This window comes from Rhinopithecus roxellana, chromosome 12 (assembly GCF_007565055.1).
Source record: "Rhinopithecus roxellana isolate Shanxi Qingling chromosome 12, ASM756505v1, whole genome shotgun sequence".
NCBI classification, from domain to species: Eukaryota; Metazoa; Chordata; class Mammalia; order Primates; family Cercopithecidae; genus Rhinopithecus; species Rhinopithecus roxellana.
Genome location: NC_044560.1, coordinates 15,734,069 through 15,756,968, shown reverse-complemented (window position 1 = coordinate 15,756,968; position 22,900 = coordinate 15,734,069). Strand labels below are relative to the sequence as shown.

The window sequence follows — 22,900 nt, the reverse complement described above, 5'->3', positions numbered from 1 at the left end:
CGTCTCTACTAAAAATACAAAAAATTAGCCGGGTGAGGTGGCGGGCGCCTGTAGTCCCAGCTACTCGGGAGGCTGAGGCAGGAGAATGGCGTAAAACTCGGGAGGCGGAGCTTGCAGTGAGCTGAGATCCGGCCACTGCACTCCAGCCTGGGCGGCAGAGCGAGACTCCGTCTCAAAAAACAAACAAACAAACAAAAAAACCTGGGATTGATCAAAGAGTTCATCTCAAGCCCCTAAATCCTGTAATCCATAGCAGGTTAACTATGGTGCCCAAGGCCGGGCGTGGTGGCCCAAGCCTGTAATCCCAGCACTTTGGGAGGACGAGGCGGGCGGATCACGAGGTCAGGAGATCGAGACCATCCCGGCTAACACAGTGGAACCCCGTCTCTACTAAAAATACAAAAAATTAGCCGGGCGTGGTGGCAGGCGCCTGTAGTCCCAGCTACTCGGGAGGCTGAGGCAGGAGAATGGCGTGAACCCGGGAGGCGGAGCTTGCAGTGAGCCGAGATCGCGCCACTGCACTCCAGCCTGGGTGACAGAGTGAGACTCCGTCTCAAAAAAAAAAAAAAAAAAAAAAAAAAACACTATGGTGCCCAATTCTGAGTAACTGAAAACCCACTTTTGCAAAATGCAAAAATGGCAAGGCAAAAAAGGTGGAAGCAATACTTCTAAACTATAATGTTTATCCAAGACTCCAGTACTTTTGGCAGGTCATGGACAATTATTTAAAAAAAAAAAAAAAAAAAAAAAAAGGCCGGGCACGGTAGCTCATGCCTGCAATCCCAGCACTTTGGAAGGCCAAGGTGGGTGGATCACCTGAGGTTGGGAGTTCAAGATCAGCCTGGCCAACATGATGAAACCCCATCTCTACTAAAAATACAAAACTTAACCTGGCATGGTGGCGGGAGCCTGTAATCCCAGCTACTCAGGAGGCTGAGGCATGAGACTCGCTTGAACCTGCGAGGCAGAGGTTGCAGTGAGCCGAGATTACACCACTGTATTCCAGTCTGGGTGACAGACTGAGACTCCATCTCAAAAAGAAAAAAAAAAAGGGCTGCAATACTTCTGTACTGGAGCAGTGTAACCAATCCTTATCCAGGGAGAAGCATTATAGTGGCCTGGCACTGGACATACCATGCATCTTCAGCTGTTAAGCATTCACTGATGGTCCTGGACCAGGGAAGTGCCAAGGCCCAACCATACATGGACCAGCAGGTAAAGAAACCAAAATCACTATATTCCAGAGGCTCCACAAGGATTAAGCATTGGTGAGCAGCATTTGTTAGCTGCTTGGCCATAGAAATCTAATAAAAACAATTTTTTTTTTTTGAGACAAGGTCTTGACTCCACTGCCCAGGCTGGAGTGCACTGGCGTGATCACGGCTTACTACAGCCTCAACCTCCTGGGCTCAAGCGATCCTCCTGCTTCAGCTGAGTAAGCTGGGACTACAGGTGCATACCACCACATCCAGCAATTTTTGTGTCTTGTAGAGATGGGGTCTCCCTATGTTAACAGCCCAGGCTGGTCCTGGGCTTGGGCAATCCTTCCCCCTTGGCCTCCCAAAGTGCTGGGATTACAGGTGTGAGCTATCGCACCTGGCCAAAAAACAGTATTAAAGGCCATTTCTATGAATAAATGGGCAGACTGCGTATATGCACACTTACCTAACCCATCAACCTCAATATAAGGTCTAACACAAGCAACTTGGCTTGAACACAGCTCCCAGCTCTTCAGAAACAGCAGCCTAAGAGTCCTAACAGGTACTTCATAGCTCTTGATTTAAGAAAGGTCAAGTAACTCTGCCAAGACAGAAAAGGTCCAGACTCACCAACAAAGTTGAACCACCATTACTACAGAGCTGTCCAGGGCACACAACTCTGAAGGTGACGTGACCTTCCAAATCCAAATTTACTAGAAAAGAGCCCCTAAACTAGCGAAGAACATAGCAGTCTGTACCAAAGACTCGACCTAACCACAGGAACCACTAAGACCCTGGAACCACTCTTTCAGGGAGTTTTATGATTAGAGTCCAAATTCTCAAAGTCATTGGAACACTGAGACAACTACTGGTCTGGAGATGGATGTGCAATGTGGATTCTATCAAGTCCATGGAACTTAAGAATAACATTATGAAAAGGCAAATTAGTACTTTAACTTTCTTGAATATTTAGCTTCACAAAAAAAGCCTCTGAAAAGCTGTCCCAGGTTAACTCTGCCAAACTGATTGAACCTTTTCCTCTAATGCCTTCAGCTCACATATTTAGTGTGGTCTATATCCATTTATAAAACCTTGCTTTGCAAGTGTTCCAGATGTGTGCACATAAGTGTTTTCCTAAGAAAACTAAATGCCTCTGATGGAGATATTGTTTCTACCTTTTAAATCTCTTCCTAGTACCTAGCTGGTATAATCACACAGGGCTATTTCCCACCCCCAATGGAATCTCCAGATCTCTCTGACTTAGAAACAATGCTCTCAGCAGTAAGCCTGAAGTTCCTAATACCCTCACCACCAACATACTGGGAAAGGACCATGTAATATTAAGCAACTCATGTCAGTGTCAATCCAAGTTTTTGTGTTTTGTATTAAAACAAGCTGATAGCCTTTGGTAGTAAGTTAGCTGAACCTAAAAATCATGGTCAGGACCATAATTACATTTATATTCCCTGCTACTATATAAACAGCTAAGTCAAAAGGGCACTTCCAGGACTCTGGTAAAACATTTCTTATAAAGAAAACTGGTGTCAGAGTCAATGATTCTAGTTAAAAAAGACATTCTGAGAAGGCAAATCTGGTCATCTCACAAGGCTACCAAAGAAGAGGACCACAGGCAGACAGCTAAAATATGCATAGATTTTTCTTCTTCCTCCATAAAAACAATGTGTTACTCAAGGAACCCAGATATGTTTTTAATCCTAAAATGGCAATTTCAAAAACAAAGACAGTATCTACTCACACAATCCTTCAAGTAAGATGTAGTGAGTCCCCAAACATTTGGACTTTGTACTGCCCCAGGAACAGGGTGTAAAGGCATGTTAATTTTATCATAAGTGATGCACAGAAGTCCAGTAAAAACTGTATAAATAAACCCAGGCCCTTGGGTAGTGGACTTATAATCCCAAGTACAACAGCAAAACTGAGGATAAAGATGACACTCAATCTGCAGTATCTTTTTTCTCCTTTCTAATATTCCAGAAATGCAAACCCAAGCCAAACATAATCTCACCAAACTACCCTTTAAACCTCAAAGTCTCATAAGCCAAGCGTCTGGGGTAATACTTACCTTACTACTGACACTTAGGATCTTCTTTCCAAACTTTTATTTTCACTATGAAACTGCAATTGACTTTAACAGGATACCACATGCCCTGAACTTAGCATGGAGCCAGGGCCACAGAGGTTTCACTGCCAGGGCAGCATCTTTCCATTTCAATTTTTTTTTTAGATCACTTCTTATCTCCACACTCATTGCCCCCCAGCACTACCCTTTTCCTATCCCCAAGTCTTTTTCCCCAATGTTATTTTACTCCACCACATGAGGAGGCTAGCATTATCTTTGCTTGAAAACTGTTTACTAATTTGCCTGTCAAACGTTCTATAGAACCGTTTATATCTTACTACAGAAACCTCCTGGGTACATATTGACAGCTCAGCAAGTATTTACACAAAGCTCTGAAACATTTGGTTCCTTCAGAGATGAAGAAGATGCTGTGTCAAGCAGAGAATTATCAAACACCGTTCCCTCTACCTTTTTCCCTCCTTTATAAAGGAAAGCTCCCTTCCTCTAATATACCTAAATTACACTTCTAAACTGCTAAGCCAGGAAGAGAAAGAATGGAAATTCAGGTGTATTGGAGAAGAGAAAGAATAGCATTTCCAGGACCACGTGCAAAGCACACCATGTAGTTTTTTAAACCATAGCTATGAGAAACAACGAATGCACCTATGAAATTGACCCTGAAACACAGCTTTTTCTCTTCCAACCTCAGGAACTTTTGCTTCTCTCTCAGCAAAACTTACAGGACAAGTCCAAGCACTCAGATTACAACCAACTGCCCAAACCAGACCTAGACCTGCCCAAACACCAGGAGTCTGGAGAGCTTAATGTTCCTCTCTCTCCCTACCCCTTCCCAAAAGCAGCAGAATATTAACACTGGACTTATGAATATCCATTCCTCACCCCAACCCCAAGTGCCAAAACCTGCTGGGGATCCTGAAGCAACTATTTTTCAAGTCTTGCTTTAATGAAATCTATCTAACTTTCCAATGACTATTTAGTGTTTTAAAACCACCAGCCAGGTGGAATGACTAATGACAAACAGATTAACAGTTTCAAGGCAACAGTCTGGTAGAGCTTTTTCTGTAAAGGTCCACAGACCACAATGGCACCCAACTGTTCAGAGCTTGTTCCTGTGAATCCCAGGAGAAAATAGCTTTGAGTTCCTTCAGCCCAGGGGAAGAAAGATGGTCTCAAGACCCCTGATTTATGTATAGAAAGCTGCCCTCACAACAAGCCAGCTATGGAAGCACAGATGTGTAGCATCTTAGAGTGAGAAGGTCATGCAGACCAACTTCATTTTATTGATGAAGGAGAAAATGAAAAATAGAGAAAGCAAATGACCTGCCCAGGGTCACACAGCTTAATCTGGAGCTGTATGTGGAACCTAAGCCTCCTCCTTCCTCCTCCTGTTGTGAGTCCTGTGCTCTTTACCACTAATGCAACACACAACTCAAGTTTTCATCAGTAATAACAACTTAAATGTGCATCAGTAATAATAATGACCAATCTAAACAACACAAAACTCAGAGATAAAAGTCACAGGAATCAGGACTCCATTCGAGCCCCAGGTATTACAGCTCACTGGCTGAAAAGAACGACTCGGTGCCAATATATTTGAATACCACATTTTTACCATATTTACAAGCTTCAGTTGCTTCTAGATTTTTGAGAGTTGAAGCCAATCAATAAAACCTTTTGAGGGGTGGGAAGAGGAAAGGGCCCTGCCCATTACTTTGTTAGCCTATTCCCACGTTTTTAAAAAGTTCACTAACCTCTTTGCAAAGGGCCTACTGTAGACATTACACCCTACAGGAGTCAATCCAACATATTAATGTTTAATGCAATCCAAGACATCCTGTTTCAGCAGGTGCTGCTTGTCATGGTTACCCATGTCACACACAAAGCAAGGAACCTAAAAAGTCCTCACAGGGCCCAATACACAAGAAGCCAAACTCGGTCCTGGCTGCTTTCTCTGTTCTCACACCACCATCTCAATCCTCATCACCCCAGTTCTCTCATGAACAGTAGAGAAACATGAAACCCCCACAACTAAAGTGCCATCTCAGTGTGGTTTTCCTGGTCCCTCCTACTTGAGAGAGCTCCAAGAGTCCTGTATTTCAGCCAGCCTAGAATTTCTGCCAGTAGGCATTCCCATAATAAATCTAGGATTCCTGTATCTGTTTCCCAGGAGTCAGAAATATCATTTGATATTTCCATAGTAGAAACTAACAACCAAACTTCTACAATCAAATCCAACTTGTTCCTGGACTATTTATTGTATTTTATTTTTTACCTTGGTAAACTGGTACTACTCTCAAAGTATTATTGCTAAACAGCATTCCAATAAAAGGTCTTAAATCAACTTCATGTGTGTAAGTAACCTAAAACTATGTCATCAGTACCAGGATTCAACACTTGACATACGCTACTTATGAAAAGGAATAAAGTAGAAGTTTGTCTGCTGGGATCTTCCCAGCTCCTGTGAAAAAGACATAGTCACAATACACACACCTAATCTTTATTTCATAAGAGCAGAGTCAAATGAAAACATTATCACCTTAGCTGTGTTAATTAAGTCGCTGCAAAATATTCTTAATCTAAGACTGGGCCAGGGAAAGATGGGGGCAGAGCAAGACTTTTTAATTTCAGAATGTTCAAGAGAAAAGCATCATGGTCTGAAAAAACATTCATCCTCAAGTGGCAAAAAGGAATTCAGAACAAAGTCTGAACCTACAACCCTCACCTAGACTACTACCACACACCTAAAGCAGTCCACAAAACTGGAAGCTGCACTGTCTCTCAAACAAGTGAATGCTCACCAGCCCATTCCCTGGGCCTCTGGGGAGTAGGCCACTGGGCTGAAATTAGTTAGAAATCTATGTTGTGTGTGTGGGTCTAGTGATAATAAAAGAGATCACAAAATTCATCCAAAGGCAGCAGACAGGCTTCCAAACAGGGACTGTATCCATTCTCCTATCATCCACACAGAAAGTGTTCCATAATTTAATGACTGAAAAACAGAAACCATTATACCAAAAGAGTTGGCTTTTTCTTTAAAAAGTTTGACTAAATATTTCCAAACCAGCAGAGTTCAGATCAATTTTGCTTTTAAATGAACCCTGACTTACTACCCCAAATGACTTATTCTAATAGTTTTCAAAAAAGGTCAACTTCTCAGCCAAAACCAAACAAAACAAGGGGAATGAGGGGAAAGAGGTTCAGACTATAGGATGACCCAGAGACAAGAGGATGCTGTCTTTTAAGACAAAACTTTTCCTCCAGACACTAGAAAAACAATGTAACATTTCCCTATTTCTTGCCCAGATGCAGAACATCATGGAAGATGTAGAATCAAGGCACAGAGCTCCAAGCCCACCATCTAACACAGCTAATTTCAAAATGCCCAGCTCAAAGAACGAGTAGAAAAGTAGCTCTAGGATGGGCTGGGAATACAGCTAGTAAGTGAACAAAATCTCCTAGCACAAAAGCGCAAGGGGTTTGGGAGGTGATGAATGGAGCTTCCCCCTCTTTGAAAACATGTATGACTCCACAGAATACTCAATATCCCTGACCAAAAGCACTGCTGACAGAGCATGATGAAAATGGAAGAAAAGCAATAAAATAAAACAAGATAGAATAGTATAAAAAGGTACTTAGAAGTTGCAATTTCTAAGCTAATCTGAAGTGTCATTCTAGGTCATATCTTCATGTCTTGGAAGACAAGAAAAAAAGGGGTACATTAAAATGCAAAGGAATAAACTGGCCAGTCTCTGTTTCAAAGCTCTAAAATGACTGATGACAAAACAGAAAACTAGACTTTTTGTTATTCCAGGAAAAAACAATTTCACCAAACCAAGCCTTTAGGAGAAAGTCCCTCAAGATCATGAAAGACACCAACTTCCATTTAAATTAAGCTGCTATTCCAAAATTCAATTAACAAAAGAAAGTGTTAACAAGATTCAACATGTAAACAAAGAATGAGGCCAGCCTTCCATAACACAGAACGCTTGAACCTAATATAAAATTCCTCAGAAAGCTCCCAGTTCTTAAAAAAAAAAAAACAAAAAAACAAAAACAAAAACTGTTTTCTCCCCCACCCATAAAGATCCCACATTTGCCACTCAATAAAAAGCCCAGTAAAATCATTTCAATTCTGCAAAGCAACCAGTGTCAAAATTACTCAAGACAAATGCATCTTCAGAGCCATCAAAGAAGTCATTTATACCATCAGGAAAGTCACAAAACCAAAACAAACAGCAAACCCATTGTAGAGAAAAAACTCAGCTACTGTTCTGACAACACAGAATTCATTTCAGGCTGCATAAAACATAACAAGCAAAATAAATCCAAGGTACAAGCAAAATGCCATTGCCCCCTCTTTTGTTTCGGGCACAATGTAACAAGGGCAGGCTGTCTGAGGCTTTGCTCCTGCTGATACAGTATTGCTACTTAAACCTCCCTCCTCAAGGTCACAGCCAATTTCAGCTCTGGAATAAAAGGCAGATAGTGGCAGCGATGGTTTGGGTTATCACTGGCAGAAAAGCAGAGTGTAAAAGTTTATGAGCTCATCAGGATTGTTGTACCATTACATCAGAGGCAATTATAAATGGCCAAGAGCAGGAGATGGGGAGCCAATCAGATCACAGATAGGATGTCAACCTAAGACCAACTGTCTCCTGGCTTTGACAGAAGGATTTTACCTCCATAATTCAAATCCCAAACCAAAGCAATCTGCACTTACTACTCCAATCACTCAGCTGTTTACCAGCACTTCCAGGGAGAAGCCCAGGCCACTGGGCCGGCGGAGCCTAAGACAGGAGATGGCAAGGGCTGCCCTAGGTGAACCGCAGCCGGCCTCTAGCAGCTCGCAAGCAGTCCCCTGACCTCCCTCGAGGTCCCCCGAGCTCTAGGGGCCCTCTTTGAAAGCACAGATGGGGGGCGGCCCAGAGGAAGGCCGGGGGACGGAGAGGAGCGGCAGGTGAGCAAAGAAACGTTCATTCAACTTCTGGGCTCCTACCGCTGCCTACACTCCTAACCTGAGCCCCCAGCACCCCCTCACTCCCGGCCAGGCCCTTCCCCACACACTCTGCCCCACACCCCCATCAAGACCCCTGGAGTTCGAAGGGACCAGGGGAGAGGAAGAAGAGGAGCAGACACCTCTGGGAAAGCCCGACACAAAGGCTGGAGGAGGAAAGGAGAGGAAGGCAGACAGGCAGCCATTTTAAGAGAGAAGAGCCAGACAATGGCAGCTCCCCAGCAGTGGGGGCCCGGGACTGAGGGGAGCCCAAGGCTGTGGCCCGCTCACCGCAGCCGCCACCCACCCCCAGGACCACGCTCGCCCCAGCCCCCTCCCCACTCAGCTGTGTACCTGAGGGGTCCGGGCGAGCGGCTGCCCCCCGCCGCCACTGCTCCCGGGGCTCATGGGCGCGTGGTGGCTCCTTTGTTGGGCCCCTCCCGAAGCGGCCGCCGCCGCCGCCGCCGCTGCCGCCGCCGCAGCCCCCCAGCACTGCGAGGCCATGTCCGCCGGGCCCTTGCCGGCGCCCCCGTCCTGGGGCCCGCCGCCGTAGTCGCCCCCGGGGTAGCCCTGGTAGCCCCGGGCCGAGCTGGGCGACGTTAGCAGTTGGTTGAGGGTGGGGGTGGCGGTGGGCTGGGGAGTTCCCCCGCCAGCCGCGGAGGGGCCGCCTCCCCCCATGGCCCCGAAGCGCTGCTGAGCGAAGGACGAAGACGACGAAGAGGCGGAGGCGCTGGAGGAGGGAGGCGGCTTGGAGCCGGGAGCCGCCGCCGCGCCGGAGCCCGGAGTGCCACCTCTCGGGGAGCTCAGCGCGTAGGCCGGGGCGGGCGGGGGGTAGGCGCTGCGGTTGGGGTAGTAGGAGTTGTACTGGTGGTTGGGGAAGCCGTGGTCGTGAGAGTTCTGCTGGGGCCCCGCGTAGGGCTCCAGGCCCCCGCCGCCGCCGCTCTGCAGCGCTGCCAGGCCAGGGCTTTGTTGTCCGCCATGTTGTTGGTGGAAGACGGCGGCCGCGGCGGCGGCGACAGCAGACGGGCTCCGGCCGTAGGGTTGCCCGAAGCCGTAGGCTGGGGGCGGCAAGGCGGCCGCGGCTGAGTGAGGAGGCACCCCCACCCCATCGCTGCTGCCGCCACCGCCGGCGCCGGGCGGCTCCGTGAGGTTATTGTTCAGGGCGGGCCTAGGGCCCGCGTTCCCGTTCGAGTTCTTCAGGTCCGGCTCCGCGCCGGGCCCGCCGCCGCCGCCGGCTCCGCTGCCGCCGCCACCCCCATTGCTCTCGGCCCCGTCTTGCAGCTCCTTTCCCAGCGGCTGCGGCGGCCCCACGGCAGGGCCCTCGCTTTCCTGCCCGGCGGCTGCCTTCATTTCCCCGCGCTCGGCCGCTGCCGCCGCCGCCGCCTCGCCCCCCGCCTCCTCCCGCTGCTGCTGCTCGGCTTTCTTCAGCTCCGAGGGCGGCGGCGGCGGCGGGTTGCCCAGGCTGCTGGCGGCGGCGGGGGCGACCTGCGCGGCCATGATCCCCGCTGTCTCGTCCGCGGAGAGACCCGGCCCTGTCTTCGTCTTCTCCCCCCCTCCCACCCCGCCCCGGGGCCGAGTCCCCCGGGCTGCCCTCCCCACCCGCCCGGGCGGGCCTCGCGGGGCTCCGCTGCTGCGCTGCGCTCGCTCCTCTCCCCCCCGCCCCGCCGGCTCAGGCTCCGGGCTGGCGGCGGCGGAGGAGGAGGAGGCGGCGGCGGCCGAGGCGCCGGCGGCTCAGCTGCTCCCGGCTCTGTAGGCTCGGGACCCGGCTCTCCCGGCTCATTCCCCCCAAGCCCTTGCCTGGGAATGAGGGGGGCGGTGGAGGCTCCGCTCCCCAGGGCCTGGCCCCGCTGTGACTCTCCGCTTTCTGCTGCCGGAGAAAGGAGGAGGGAGGGAGGGAGGGAGGCGAGGGGGAGGGGGCGGGGAGGGAGGGAGGGAGCGGGGGGAGGGGGACCCGGGACGGGCGGGCTGGAGGGCGCGCGGTAGCAGCCCGGGCGCCGGGAGCCAGAGTCAGAGCGCGGGCCGGGCCGGGCGCCCTGCCTCCCCTCGCCAGCCGCGGCTTGGGTCGAGGCTGCGGCGCGGCAGCGGGCGGGCGAGCAAGCGGTCGGCCGGACTGAGCGGCTAGAGCGCCCCACTCTCCTCCGAGTCCCCCTCACTCCGACACGAGGCTCAGCACTGCCATTTTACCCAGCGCCGTCGCGGCCGCCTGGCAAACCCGGAGTGGAGAGCGGAGCGGGCGCAGGCCGTGGAACGGACTCGCTCCCTACCCCTCACAAAGGAGGAGGGGAGAGAACAAGCCGCGGCGGCGGCAGGCCCTTAGCCGCTTTCGCTAGGCAGCGCCGCCGCCGAAGGCTTCGGAGAAAACCCGGCCCGGAGCCCGCGCATCTCTGGAGCCTGCGCCGCCTCCCTCCCGGCGTCCCTATCCAGGTCTGTCCCCTCCCGGCCGTACCGAGGGGAGCGGGCAGCGTGAACTTTACCCGCGGCTGCAAAATTGGCCAGAGCCCGAGACCGCGGCCGCCTCGGCCTAGCCCTGACCCCCTGGCAGCGGGCCCGGTCCCTTGGCTGCTGCTTAGCACCTCTACAGCACTTTTCGTCTTCAAAGCCTTCTACGGACCCCGCCAAAGACCCAGCCTTTTTACCCTTTGCGAGCCCAAAGGAATGACTGATCATTGTTCAGACGATTCGTTTCCCACTCGCCTGCCCTCATTAGCCGGTCCTCACAAGGCTCTGGGGGCATGAGGTCCGGATTATCCCCATTTTACAGAATTGAAAGAGGGGAGGGAACTGCCTGTCACTTAAAGTCAGAGGGCAGAGGAGGGTGACTTTAAAAAGAAGTGGAGTCACCAAAGCTGCCTTCGGTCTACTTGCCTTAAAAAAAAAAAAAAAAAGTCAAGTTGTGAGCACATTCAACAATGGGATCAGAATATCAAAATGGATTTGAAGTCAAAACTGATCATCTCACCACTGACTTAAAATGGAGGCCACTGAAGTTGCTTTAGGAGCATAGAACAGTTACCCAGCAGGAGAACCTAAACCCCGTTTTCACCCCCTCTTAGGAAAACTTAGCCCACAATGACCAGTAGCCCCAGTCTCTAATGACAGTACCTTCTAAGACCGAAAACCCACAGAAGAGGCTCCAGGGACAGCAGGAACCTGAGTGTTCAAACCATTACAGAAGACAGATGGAGAAAATGGAAACCATTTTCTCCTTGAAGAAAAGGCACAGTCCAACAAGTCACTTAGAAAATGGATGCTTCTCAGATTTGTTTTCTATCCTGTAGCGTAAAAATTGTTTAAAGTTTACCATTTACATTCTAAGAGACCCCGATTGAGCTGGAGTTAGGTAAAAGGCCAGTTTTATCTGAAAAGATCAAGACATACACAGAAAACTCCAGTGTTGTCCTGATCTACAGGCCCCACCAAATCCCAGCAGCAGCCTTTTCTTCCTCAGGCTGACTTGGAATGTTCTGACATGACAGGCTACGAAAGCCAGAGGGGATTCCAGCTCCTCACCAGACCCAAGGCTGCCTTGGGAAAGGCCCAGGCCAGTGTTCCTAGACACCAGGATCTTTTCCCCCTCAGATTTTGTAAAGGGAGACTTCATGGCCACAGGACCATTAGCTTAGATTATGCAGGGCCCCGGAGTGCTGGCCATATCCCTGGTCACTATGAATAATTCCAAAGCCTGAATTCACTTCTCCCCCCAAGAAAACTTAAGTGAATCCTACACCGAAAAGGCAAAACCTTCCTGTTAATCTAACAGTGGTGAAAAAAAAAAAAAAATCCCACAGCTTTATTCTTCTCCCCTCCCCCGGCCTCAAGCCAAGAACCAAAGCAGCCTACCAAGAAGATCCAACTGACTGGTATGGGCCAGTGCCCTCTTTTCACTCATAGTCCTCGGGGGCAACACCTCTCCCCGGTGCATTAGGTCCTAGAAACCAAATTATAGGCTGCCTCATAAATAGAGCTTGGCTATTTAATCAACTGCCTCTGAGCTGGCAAACAGTCCTGAGTCCTGCACACAAATGAGGATTTTTTTTTACATGCAATTACCCTGCCATTTTCCTCAGAGCTGGGGTGTAATGGGAAACCTGGAGCCCAGTGAAAATCTGGAAGCTAGAATGGATTTCTCTCTAAAGAAAGCCCTCATCCCCTTTCTTCAATGGCTGTGAAATATGGAAAGCGCCAAAAATCTGCTTCCCTACACGTGGGCATGCTGTTTTGAAAATAGTCACCATTTTTCTCTAGCAATAAGGTAAAGTGTACAAAAATCTATCCACCTGGGTTGGAGGAGATAATGTGGCATTTCTCTTTTTTGTTGTTTTTTAATTCACTAGGGTTCTCTTCCACTTCTACCTTTAGAGCCCCACACCACAATCCCAGCTGAGGGAACTTTTTAAGAAACTGGCCCATCAGCTTTCCCTAGGGGCAGTGGCAACGGGAAAGGGGGGGAGGGGAGGAGCTGGGCACGTGGCTGGCCCGAGCAGCGAGACCCCGGCCGGGGGCTGTGGGTCCTCCCGTCGGTGGAGTTTTCTCCCCCACGGCCCCTGCCTTTTAACCCCACACCCAGGCAGCTCAGGAATCCCGGCGCAGATTGGAGAACTAGGACTAGGACAGCGCTACCCTCGCGAAAGCGCCTCGGCCAACAGCCTGATGGCAAATATGGACTGAATCGTTGACATGGAAACCGGACTAAAGTCTCGCTAGCTCTCCCTCACAGGAGAGTTCTTATCGCCGTCCCCAACCGCACGGCACTTAGCAAACGTGGACTGGATCAGCGGCCTGGAGTATCAGGCGGAGTTTCTGGGCGCATTAACTCCAGCGGCAGAGCAGCCAAGGAAGGGGGCAGGGCTGCCAGGACAAACCGCTGAAAATGGCAGAGGATGTGCTCCCATTTTATCCGGCTGCACAGTGTGCATGGATTGGGCCCGAGGATAAGGGAACAACCTATTAAAATCCAGAGAGTCAACTGCAAAATGTGGAACCGAGGCCTGGAGGGTTTGCTAGGAGAGGGAAACGTGTGCAGGGAAGACAGCCCTTCCTCTCTCGCAATTTGCTTCCCCTAAATGTCTGAAAAACTCAACAAACAAACAGAAGATCGGGCTCGGCTCCTTCCTCCACCCAATCCTTGTGGGAGAAGTCGTTTTAAGCCCAGGGACCCTAGTTTGGGTTTGCTTAGGTTCCTAACTAAGGCGTGGAGAATCGTTGGAGCGCCAGGTTGTTGCCCCCACACGTTCCCGCCGCGGCACAGCAGCAGACACCCAGCAGAGCTCTCTCGAGTGCGAACTAGAGCTGCGAGTTTGAGCAAAAGGGCAACTATGTCAGTTGACGGAAGCCAGAAGCAGAGTTCAAAGCCTGGCGTGGATTTCCGTCTGGAGCTGTCTGTTTCTTAAAGTTTGTAACTCCGTGTTAAGAAACAGCCCCAGCGGAGGCTTTGGGATCGGTGTGAAAGTCTAGCACTACCATCTGACAGCGAGTTGCAAAACTTTGGGCTGCATATTAAGCGAGGAAAGTGGATTGAAGCGAGAGTCAAGGCAATTCATTATGTTACCGGCTCCCAGACGGGAGCTGTAAAATACGAACTGGATCCACCCACGGAGAAAAATGGAATGAACTTGGAATGGCATTCAACAGCTCTTCGCGGTAAAACTGTGCCTGCCAAGGACCTAGAATCCCAAAGGAGCAAACCAGGAGGCCTCAAACTTGGTGGGCACACAATAAATGCTTTTCTAGATCTTTTCCCCACTCATCTCAAACTCTTAAGCAATTTGGGGTCATTTATATTTCAGAATAATAAGGTACACATTTTGAGAAATGTTAATTTCTGAATAAGACTTTTTTTCCCCAAAGTAGCTGTGAAAAAAAGAGCCTCAGGCGTAAGTTAACCAGCTTATTTTGTCCCAGTATAAAATAAAAATTACCCTCACCCCCACCTTCCCCAAAACTAAAACAAAAAATAAAATAAGTAAAAGTCCAGGCGGCCGGGCGCGGTGGCTCAAGCCTGTAATCCCAGCACTTTGGGAGGCCGAGACGGGTGGATCACGAGGTCAGGAGATGGAGACCATCCTGCTTAACACGGTGAAACCCCGTCTCTACTAAAAATACAAAAAACTAGCCGGGCGAGGTGGCGGGCGCCTGTAGTCCCAGCTACTCGGGAGGCTGAGGCAGGAGAATGGCGGGAACATGGGAGGCGGAGCTTGCAGTGAGCTGAGATCGCGCCACTGCACTCCAGCCCGGGCGACAGAGCGAGACTCCGTCTCAAAAAAAAAAAAAAAAAAAAAAAAAGTCCAGGCTGGTCTGGCTTGTGGCAGGTTTCAAACAAAAATAACACCCAGGGCCAGTCTAATATGAGGAAAAAGGTACCAAGGCTTTCATATTCTCCTAAGTACAGCCTCACTCACCAGTCTCACTGATGAGCTTGCTGACCAGTGAGCTTATTTTTGTGGAAAAGACTGAGTAAAGCTACTACTACTACTACTATTTTTTTAAAAAACAAAAAACAAAAAAACAAGACTGGAGTTTTATAAAACCACTGGGCAGATCAGGAATTTGGATTTCTTATTTCTGCTGAGCTCATTGAAGATTTGTATTCACCAACTAATACAAAAAATACTGTATGAAAAACCTACTTAAAGAAGCTTGAGCCAAGCGCAGTGGCTCAGGCCTGTAATCTCAGCACTTTGGGAAGCTGAGGAGGGCGGATCACAAGGTCAGGAGATCGAGACCATCCTGGCTAACACGGTGAAACCCTGTCTCTACTAAAAATACAAAAACTTAGCCAGGCGTGGTGGCATCCGCCTGTAATCCCAGCTACTCGGGAGGCTGAGGCAGGAGAATTGATTGAACCAAGGAGGCGGAGGTTGCAGTGAGATGAGATCGTGCCGCTGCACTCCAGTCTGGGCAACAGAGCGAGACTCCGTCTCAAAAAACAAAAACAAAAACAAAAGCTTGATAGCCACTTCATAGTCAATCAAAAGAGAAACTTAACAATTTTGTACTTGGTACTTATTATACTAAGCTGTTTTTAGATCTGGAAGGCTAAGCACCAACAATATTACCAAGGAAAGGTAGGGTCACCAATCTTAGCACAGAAGGCTATTGCCCAGGAACAGAAAAAATCTGTTATCTTGGACTTCCCATGTTAAACCAATGTAGGCTGCTTTTGTTTTGTTTTGTTCTTTAAAACCAACCTAGGTAAATTTCGCACATACAAAATGATTATAAGGGAAGTTTTTGAGAGCTGACGAGAAAATCAGAAGGAAAAATCAAACACTGCATTCTAGGTGGAGATTTCTTTCAGCCCTTGCCTCCATAAAGCTTTCTTACACTGCCATTTTACTGAGTTAGGAAAAAAGAGTCAGTGGGGAAGTTTCTCACAGCAACTCTGGAATGGATCTGGAATGGAGTCTTTTGTTCCAACACAAGTTCTGTAGAAGAGTTGGAAAGAGAAGGAAAAGCAGTGTAAGCACAGACAACATGGAGGGAGGCAGGCATGCAGTCCTATGAAATAGGATAGGTGGCTAAAAAAGCAAACGTGCTGTCTGTTCTCTGCAAAGCAACCACCTCAAGAGAATCCTCCAGCATGATGATATTGTTTTTTTTTTTTTTTTTTTTTTTTTTTTTTGGTATAAGAATCAGAGAAAATCCAAAGAAATCTATTAGGTATAAGACAGGAATTGAGTGGCCCCTAATGAAAAACATTCTGACCAGCTTTAATAGGGTTTAAACCCATCTATCCCTACAGAAAATGCCTATTCCCAAAGATAAAATGGACCAAACAAAAAAGTCAGGCGTGGGAGTGACTACTATAGTAGCAGTGTGGCACTCCACTTCAGTGAAATGCAGAACTTACCGATGACACCAAGGGAAAGCTGCCAGGAAAATCAGTTTGAGTTTTGGCACTTTTCCACATTATCACTTTCTTCCCTGAAATTTAACAATATCGAAACTGGATTCAGAAGTCACCAGAGGGGTTGGGGGTAGGGACCAGCAGGTTGGTTCTTACTGGCCTACCCTTCCAAAGAGACTACTAGAGACCTATATAGAAGTGTGTTGTTGCTCTTCTAGTCTTGCTGTGGGAGGGACAAAACAGGAGACAATGGAGGAAAAAATCCAGCACACTTCATCAAGCCTGTTCAACAAGCCATTTTAAAAACAGTACGGGAGGCCAAGGCTGGCAGATCACTTGAGGTCAGAAGTTCGAGACCAGCCTGGCCAACACAGTGAAACACCGTCTCTACTAAAAGCACAAAAATTAGCTGCGCATGGTGACAGGCACCTGTAATCTGGACTACTCAGGAGGCTGAGGCAGGAGAAAATTGCTTGAACTCAGGAGGCGGAGGTTGCAGTGAGCTGGGATTACACCACTGCACTCCAGCCTGGGCGACAGAGTGAGACTCCTTTCAAAAAAAAAAAAAAAAAAAAAACCAGCACGGAAACACACACACACACCTCTACCACAATGTGTATTCATCAATATAACTCATCCACAAACTACACTCAAGAGCACACAGTGCTGTGCAACACTAGGCACTATTTTTGCCCCCAACACCAAAACCAGGATGGAGATTACACATTTTTACTAGACCCTTTCGACTTTGGAACAAAGCCCAAGAGCTCATTGAAGTATTTTTCTTCTAATCGCTCACAACTACTTAAAAATATGGATACTCTATTTAGCCAGGCGTGGTGGCGGCAGCCTGTAGTCCCAGCTACTCCAGAGGCTGAGGCAGGAGAATGGCGTGAACCCGGGAGGCGGAGCTTGCAGTGAGCCGAGATAGCGCACTGCACTCGAGCCTGGGCCACTGAGCGGGACTCCATCTCAAAATAAATACATAAATACATAAATAAATAAAATATGGATACTCTGTCGAACAAAAACCCGAGTTTGTGGCCAATGTGTTTGCCCCTTTAGCCCAGATAAAGTTGGAAGTCCAAAGTGTTTAGAAAAGAGGGATTGTAGTTGACTCCACCACACCTACCTTCCAGTTCTTTATGAAGTAGTAGCCAGTGTTTCCAAGGTGAAATCACAGGAGAGTGGAGGTACCGCACAGCCTTCAGAAAGAAAATATTCTCTAGGAAAAAACCTCAAGGTCAAGGAGGCTGCAACCTGATTGGCTACTGAGGGTTTTTAGGAGTCCATCATTATTAGTACAATTTGTCACTGATTGTAGAAAGGGTAAACAGAAACCATTTTGTAAGCTTAACCAAGTTCTGTAGACCAAGACCACGGTCTCTACCCTAAATACTCACCTTTCATGATGAAGCAACTTTAACCTATGTACTTGTTCATCCTCAGCAATCCTTGAGTTGCACATGCTCTTCTGACCCAATTTCCACCAAAATCGGTCTTCTCCTAAGGCTTAGAAATTTTTGTGAGCCTGTTATTCTTTCAACTAGAAATTAACAGTATGACGATTGCTGGCTGGGCGCGGTGGCTCAAGCCTGTAATCCTAGCACTTTGGGAGGCCGAGATGGGCGGATCACAAGGTCAGGAGATCGAGACCATCCTGGCTAACACGGTGAAACCCCGTCTCTACTAAAAAATACAAAAAACTAGCCGGGCGAGGTGGCGGGCGCCTGTAGTCCCAGCTACTCCGGAGGCTGAGGCAGGAGAATGGCATGAACCCGGGAGGCGGAGCTTGCAGTGAGCTGAGATCTGGCCAGTGCACTCCAGCTTGGGTGACAGAGTGAGACTCCATCTCAAAAAAAAAAAAAAAAAAACAGTATGACAATTGCTAATAATAACCATTCCAAAGCCATATTTTAAAACTTCGTTAAGTACCTTGTTCCTTGATTTAACTACCTCCTGGAATACTTATTAATGCTATAGAAATTACATTTAGTGCCAGGCACTGTGGTTTACACCTGTAATCTCAGCACTTTGGGAGGCCAAGGAGGGCGGATCACCTGAGGTCAGGAGTTTGAGACCAGCTCAGTCAACATGGTGAAGCCCTGTCTACTAAAATTAGAAAAATTATCTGGGCATGGTGGCAGCTGCCTGTAATCCCAGCTACTTGGGAGGCTGAGGCAGGACAATTATTTGAACCCCGGAGGCTGAGGTTGCAGTGAGCTGAGATCGTGCCACTACACCCTAGTGCAAGATTCTGTCTCGGGGGGGAAATTACATTTAGTTACTACTTGGCAGTAGAATTTTATTTTATTTTATTTTATTTATTTTTTGAGACAGGGTCTCACTCTGTTGCTCAGGCTGGAGTTCAGTGGTGGGACCATGGCTTACTGCAGCCTTGACCTCCCCGGACTGAGGTGGTTTTCCTGCCTCAGCCTCCCTAATAGCTGGAACTACAGGCATGTGCCACCACACCCAGTTAATTTTTTAAAATGTTTTCGTAGAGACGGGGTTTTGCCATATTGCCCAGACTGGTCTGAATTCCTGGGCTCAAGTGATCCTCCCACCTCGGCCTCCCAAAGTGCTGGGATTACAGGCATGAGCCACTGCACCCACCTGGCAGTAGAAATTTCTGAAATTCCACAATAAAATTCATAGGAGAGTCCTGCAATAGCCATAGTGCTAGGACTAAATGCAGTATCAAACAGAAGCAGTCATGCTGTGCCATAACCATTCACTGACATCACCTTTTGACTGCCTGTGAGTGATTCATATTCTCAGTGATCTGCTAATGTGAAGATTAATTTAGTAGGTTATTCACCATTGCACACCGTGCTATAGGACCAACCAAGTCTCCCCCTCACCTCCACCACACGCATGCACACACATACACACAAACCTCTGGCATCATATTTTTGTATGTGATGCCAAAATATGAGAAATATTTAACAGGAAGAACAGGAGAAATGTTTTCTTTTTTTTTTGAGATGGAGTTTCACTCTTGTTGCCCAGTCTGGAGTGTAATGGCCCAATCTCAGCTCACCACAACCTCCCGGGTTCAAGTGATTCTCCTGCCTCAGGCTCCCAAATAGCTGGGATTACAGGCATGTGCCACCATGCCTGGCTAATTTTTGTATTTGTAGTAGAGATGGGGGTTTCTCCACGTTGGTCAGGCTGGTCTCGAACTCCCGACCTCAGGTAATCCACCCGCCTCGGCCTTCCAAAGTGCTGGGATTACAGGCATGAGCCATCATGCCTGGCCCAGGAGAAACATTTTCTAAACAACTAAAATATGTAGGGGACCTGGATAATAAGGGAGATTTGTTTTCTATTTTGTTTAAGATTTTTAATTCTGTATTTTTAACCCTAGAAAACTCTCTCTCTCTCTCTCTCTCTCTCTCTCTCTCTCTCTCTCTATATATATATATATATATATATATACACACACACACACACACACACACACTTTTTTTTTTAGGGGTCAGAGATGCTGGCCAGGATTAAGGTTATACCAAACATACTCCACACTTTCCACACTGCCATTTTTCAAGCTAAATGAAATAGCAAAAACATGGAGAAGGAATTTACAGGAACGGAGTACTGCAAAGACAGATGAAAACTCTACAGAGGTGTTCTTGGAAGTAAGTGAGGGTAGGAGATGAGGAAAGGAAAGTTAAAGGCTTATGCCCTACTCAGTATTCAAAGCAAGGAGCCTATAGTTTGAAAGCTAGCTCTACTTTTGAAACAAATGTCTAGACTTTCATTCTAAGTCAGGTTTCCAAATGGCTGTATCCATTTATAAACTGTAATAACCAGGATTTCAAATAGACTCACAAAATCCAGTCATATGGACTATGTCTGCTTAGAAGCATCAGAGCAGAGGGTCCCCTCCAGTAGAATAGCCATCTCTTCACCGTGATATTTTGAAACCAGTTTGCCATTTTCCACTTTTTGGTTTGGGATGTCAATCCTTTCATTCAATTTACTATAATGGGAGATCCTCTTATAATTACTCTGCTATGATATACAACATTGAGTATATACTACCATTGTACCTCCCATAAAGCTGATATCTACTTACAAGGAAAAACATACCTCCAAAATCGTACAAGCCTGTTGGATTCAATATTTGTTTATAAGTTCCTAGCACTCAGATCAAGATCCTTCATTTTGTCCGGTACAGTGGCTACTTGGGAGGCTGAGGTGGGAGTATTGCTTGGGGCCTGGAATCCAAGGCTGCAGTTTGCTATAATTGTGCCTGTGAATAGCCCTCACACTCCAGCCTGGGCAACACATGGAGATGTCATATTTAAAAAAAAAAAAAAAAGGCCAGGCCCAGTGGCTCATGCCTGTAATCCCAGCACGTTGGGAGGCTAAGGTGGGCTGATCACTGGATGTCAGGAGTTCAAGACTAGCCTGGCCGACTAAAAACACAAAAATTAGCTGGGCTTCGTGGCAGGCACCTGTAATCCCAGCTACTTGGGAGGCTGAGGCATGAGAATTGCTTGAACCTGGGAGGCAGAGGTTGCAGTGAGGCGAGATCGCACCACTGCACTCCAGCCAGGGTGATACAGCAAGACTCGGTCTGAAAAAAAACAAAACAACAAAAAAACCCTCACTGTCCAAGAAAGCCCATGAACAAGGAGAAGAAAAACAAGGAAAAACTGAAGACATGGCAACTCCCATTTTATGGGACCTTAAAGTGAATTTGGTGAGTACAAGGAAAATAATGAATTTTTTTTTTGTACTTTGAGGTCACGGGCATAATTACCAAAGGTATTAATATCAATATTATTACTACTCTGATACTCAGGTTTACACATTAGTCATTTTTTTCTTGTACAGAATAAGATAATTAAGTAACTTATCCTCCTCTTCTGCTCTTCCCTTTCCTTCTCGCTCTTATCTTTTTTTAATTTTTTCTTTCTTTTTTCTTTTTTGAGACGGAGTTTTGCTCCGTCACCCAGGCTGGAGTGCAGTGGCGTGATCTTGGCTCACTGCAGCCTCCACCATGCCCAGCTAATTTTTGTATTTTTAGTAGAGATGGAGTTTCACCATGTTGGCCAGGCTGCTCTGAAACTCCTGACCTCGTGATCCTCCTGCCTTGGCCTCCCAAAGTGCTGGGATTACAGGCATGAGCCACTGTGCTGGGACTTTTTCCCTTTTTTTTTTTTTCTTGTTGTCTGTGGGTCACTTAGGCTCTCACACTGCGTGATTATACTTGGACTAAATAGCACAAAAATGTCCACAATGTACAATTTATACCACACCATATGCTCTCAAACTCAGGCTCCTGTACATAACAGTGCTCGTGCCAAGGATTCCTGCATGGTTTGAAATCCTGTGCTCCTAAGGCAGCTATGTGGAATCATGAGATATTTGTTCTACCGATTCAGCTGACTCTGGGTTTAGAATGGTCCTTGGTCTTTGTAACAAGAGAAACATCTGTCCACCAAAATGAATGGCTAGGATGCGCCAAATCAAATAATTTCCTTAATTGGACAGATGAGAAAGGAAAGAGCAAGCCCCGCTTAGAGTCCATTTCATTGGAACTCCCCAACAGAATCCTGGTGCTAGATGAGGAAACAGAATAAAGTCTTCCAATCTTTCAATCCTTGCTACTGAAAGACTAGAATTTGATCGTTAGATCAGTGTTTGGTGGGTTTCAAAATTAGTGACCTGGGAAGTCCCAGACTGGCAACCAGCACTTCCTCACTCCATGAAAGTGTGGCTGTCCCTTTCAGGGAGTTTGTTCCTTCAGTTCAGTCTTTTTGAGTGCCTCACCTAGCAGCGACACAAAGCAGAACAGTTACCTGAAGAAATCTCTTTTTTTTTTTTTTCGAGATGGAGTCTCGCTATGTTGCCCAGGCTGGAGTGCAGTAGTGTGATCTTGGCTCACTGAAAGCTCTGCCTCCTGGGTTCATGCCACTCTCCTGCCTCAGCCTCCCAAGTAGCTGGGACTACAGGCGCCAACCACCGTGCCTGGCTAATTTTTTTGTATTTTTTAGTAAAGACGGGGTTTCACCGTGTTAGCCAGGATGGTCTTGATCTCCTGACCTCGTGATCCACCCGCCTCGGCCTCCCAAAGTGCTGGGATTACAGGCATGAGCCACCGCGCCCGGCAAGAAATCTTAAATATTCAAAGCTGCACTGACTACATAGACCCCCTTGTTTTATTTTTCAAATTTGAAAATATGTGCTCAACAGAATTCTCTATTTAAAAAAAAAGATTTTAGGCCAGGTGCAGTGACTCACGCCTGTAATCCCAGCACTTTGGGAGGCCAAGGTGGGAGGATTACCTGAGGTCAGGAGTTCAAGACCAAACTGGCCAACATGGCAAAAACCCATCTCTACCAAAACTACAAAAATTAGCTGGGCATGGTGTTGCGTGCCTGTAGTCCCAGCTACTTGGGAGGCTAAGGGAGGAGAATCACTTGAACTCAGGAGGTGGGGGTTGCAGTGAGCCTAGATTGCGCCACTGCACTCCAGCCTGGGCGATACAGCGGGACTCTGTCTCAAAAAAATAAAAAAATTTTTTAAAATGGCATCTCCAAACTCAATTTTCTTTTTCTTTTTCTTTTTTTTTTAATTGGCATGGGGTCTCACTCTGTCACCTAGGCTGGAGTACGGTGGCATGATCTCAGCTCTACCTCCTGGGCTCAGCACCTCTCCCACCTCAACCTCCTAGTAGCTGGTACTATAGGTGTACACCACCAGGCCTGGCTAACTTTCGTATTTTTGGTGGAGACGAGTTTTTGCCA

General features: G+C 47.7%; 1 protein-coding gene across 2 annotated transcripts in view; it reads right to left on the bottom strand.

The window, feature by feature from the left end:
- The window catches only part of ARID1A (AT-rich interaction domain 1A), an 87,200-nt gene extending 77,024 nt beyond the window's left edge, over positions 1-10,176 (bottom strand). Inside the window, exon 1 of one of the 2 annotated variants that reach the window (XM_010380402.2) lies at positions 8,648-10,176. In XM_010380402.2, the coding sequence (XP_010378704.2) occupies positions 8,648-9,790 (1,143 nt within the window). In that variant the 5' untranslated portion in view covers positions 9,791-10,176. The remainder of the gene's footprint in view (positions 1-8,647) is intronic. The other variant, XM_010380403.2, reaches the window with a different exon arrangement.
- Positions 10,177-22,900: the final 12,724 nt, after the last annotated feature.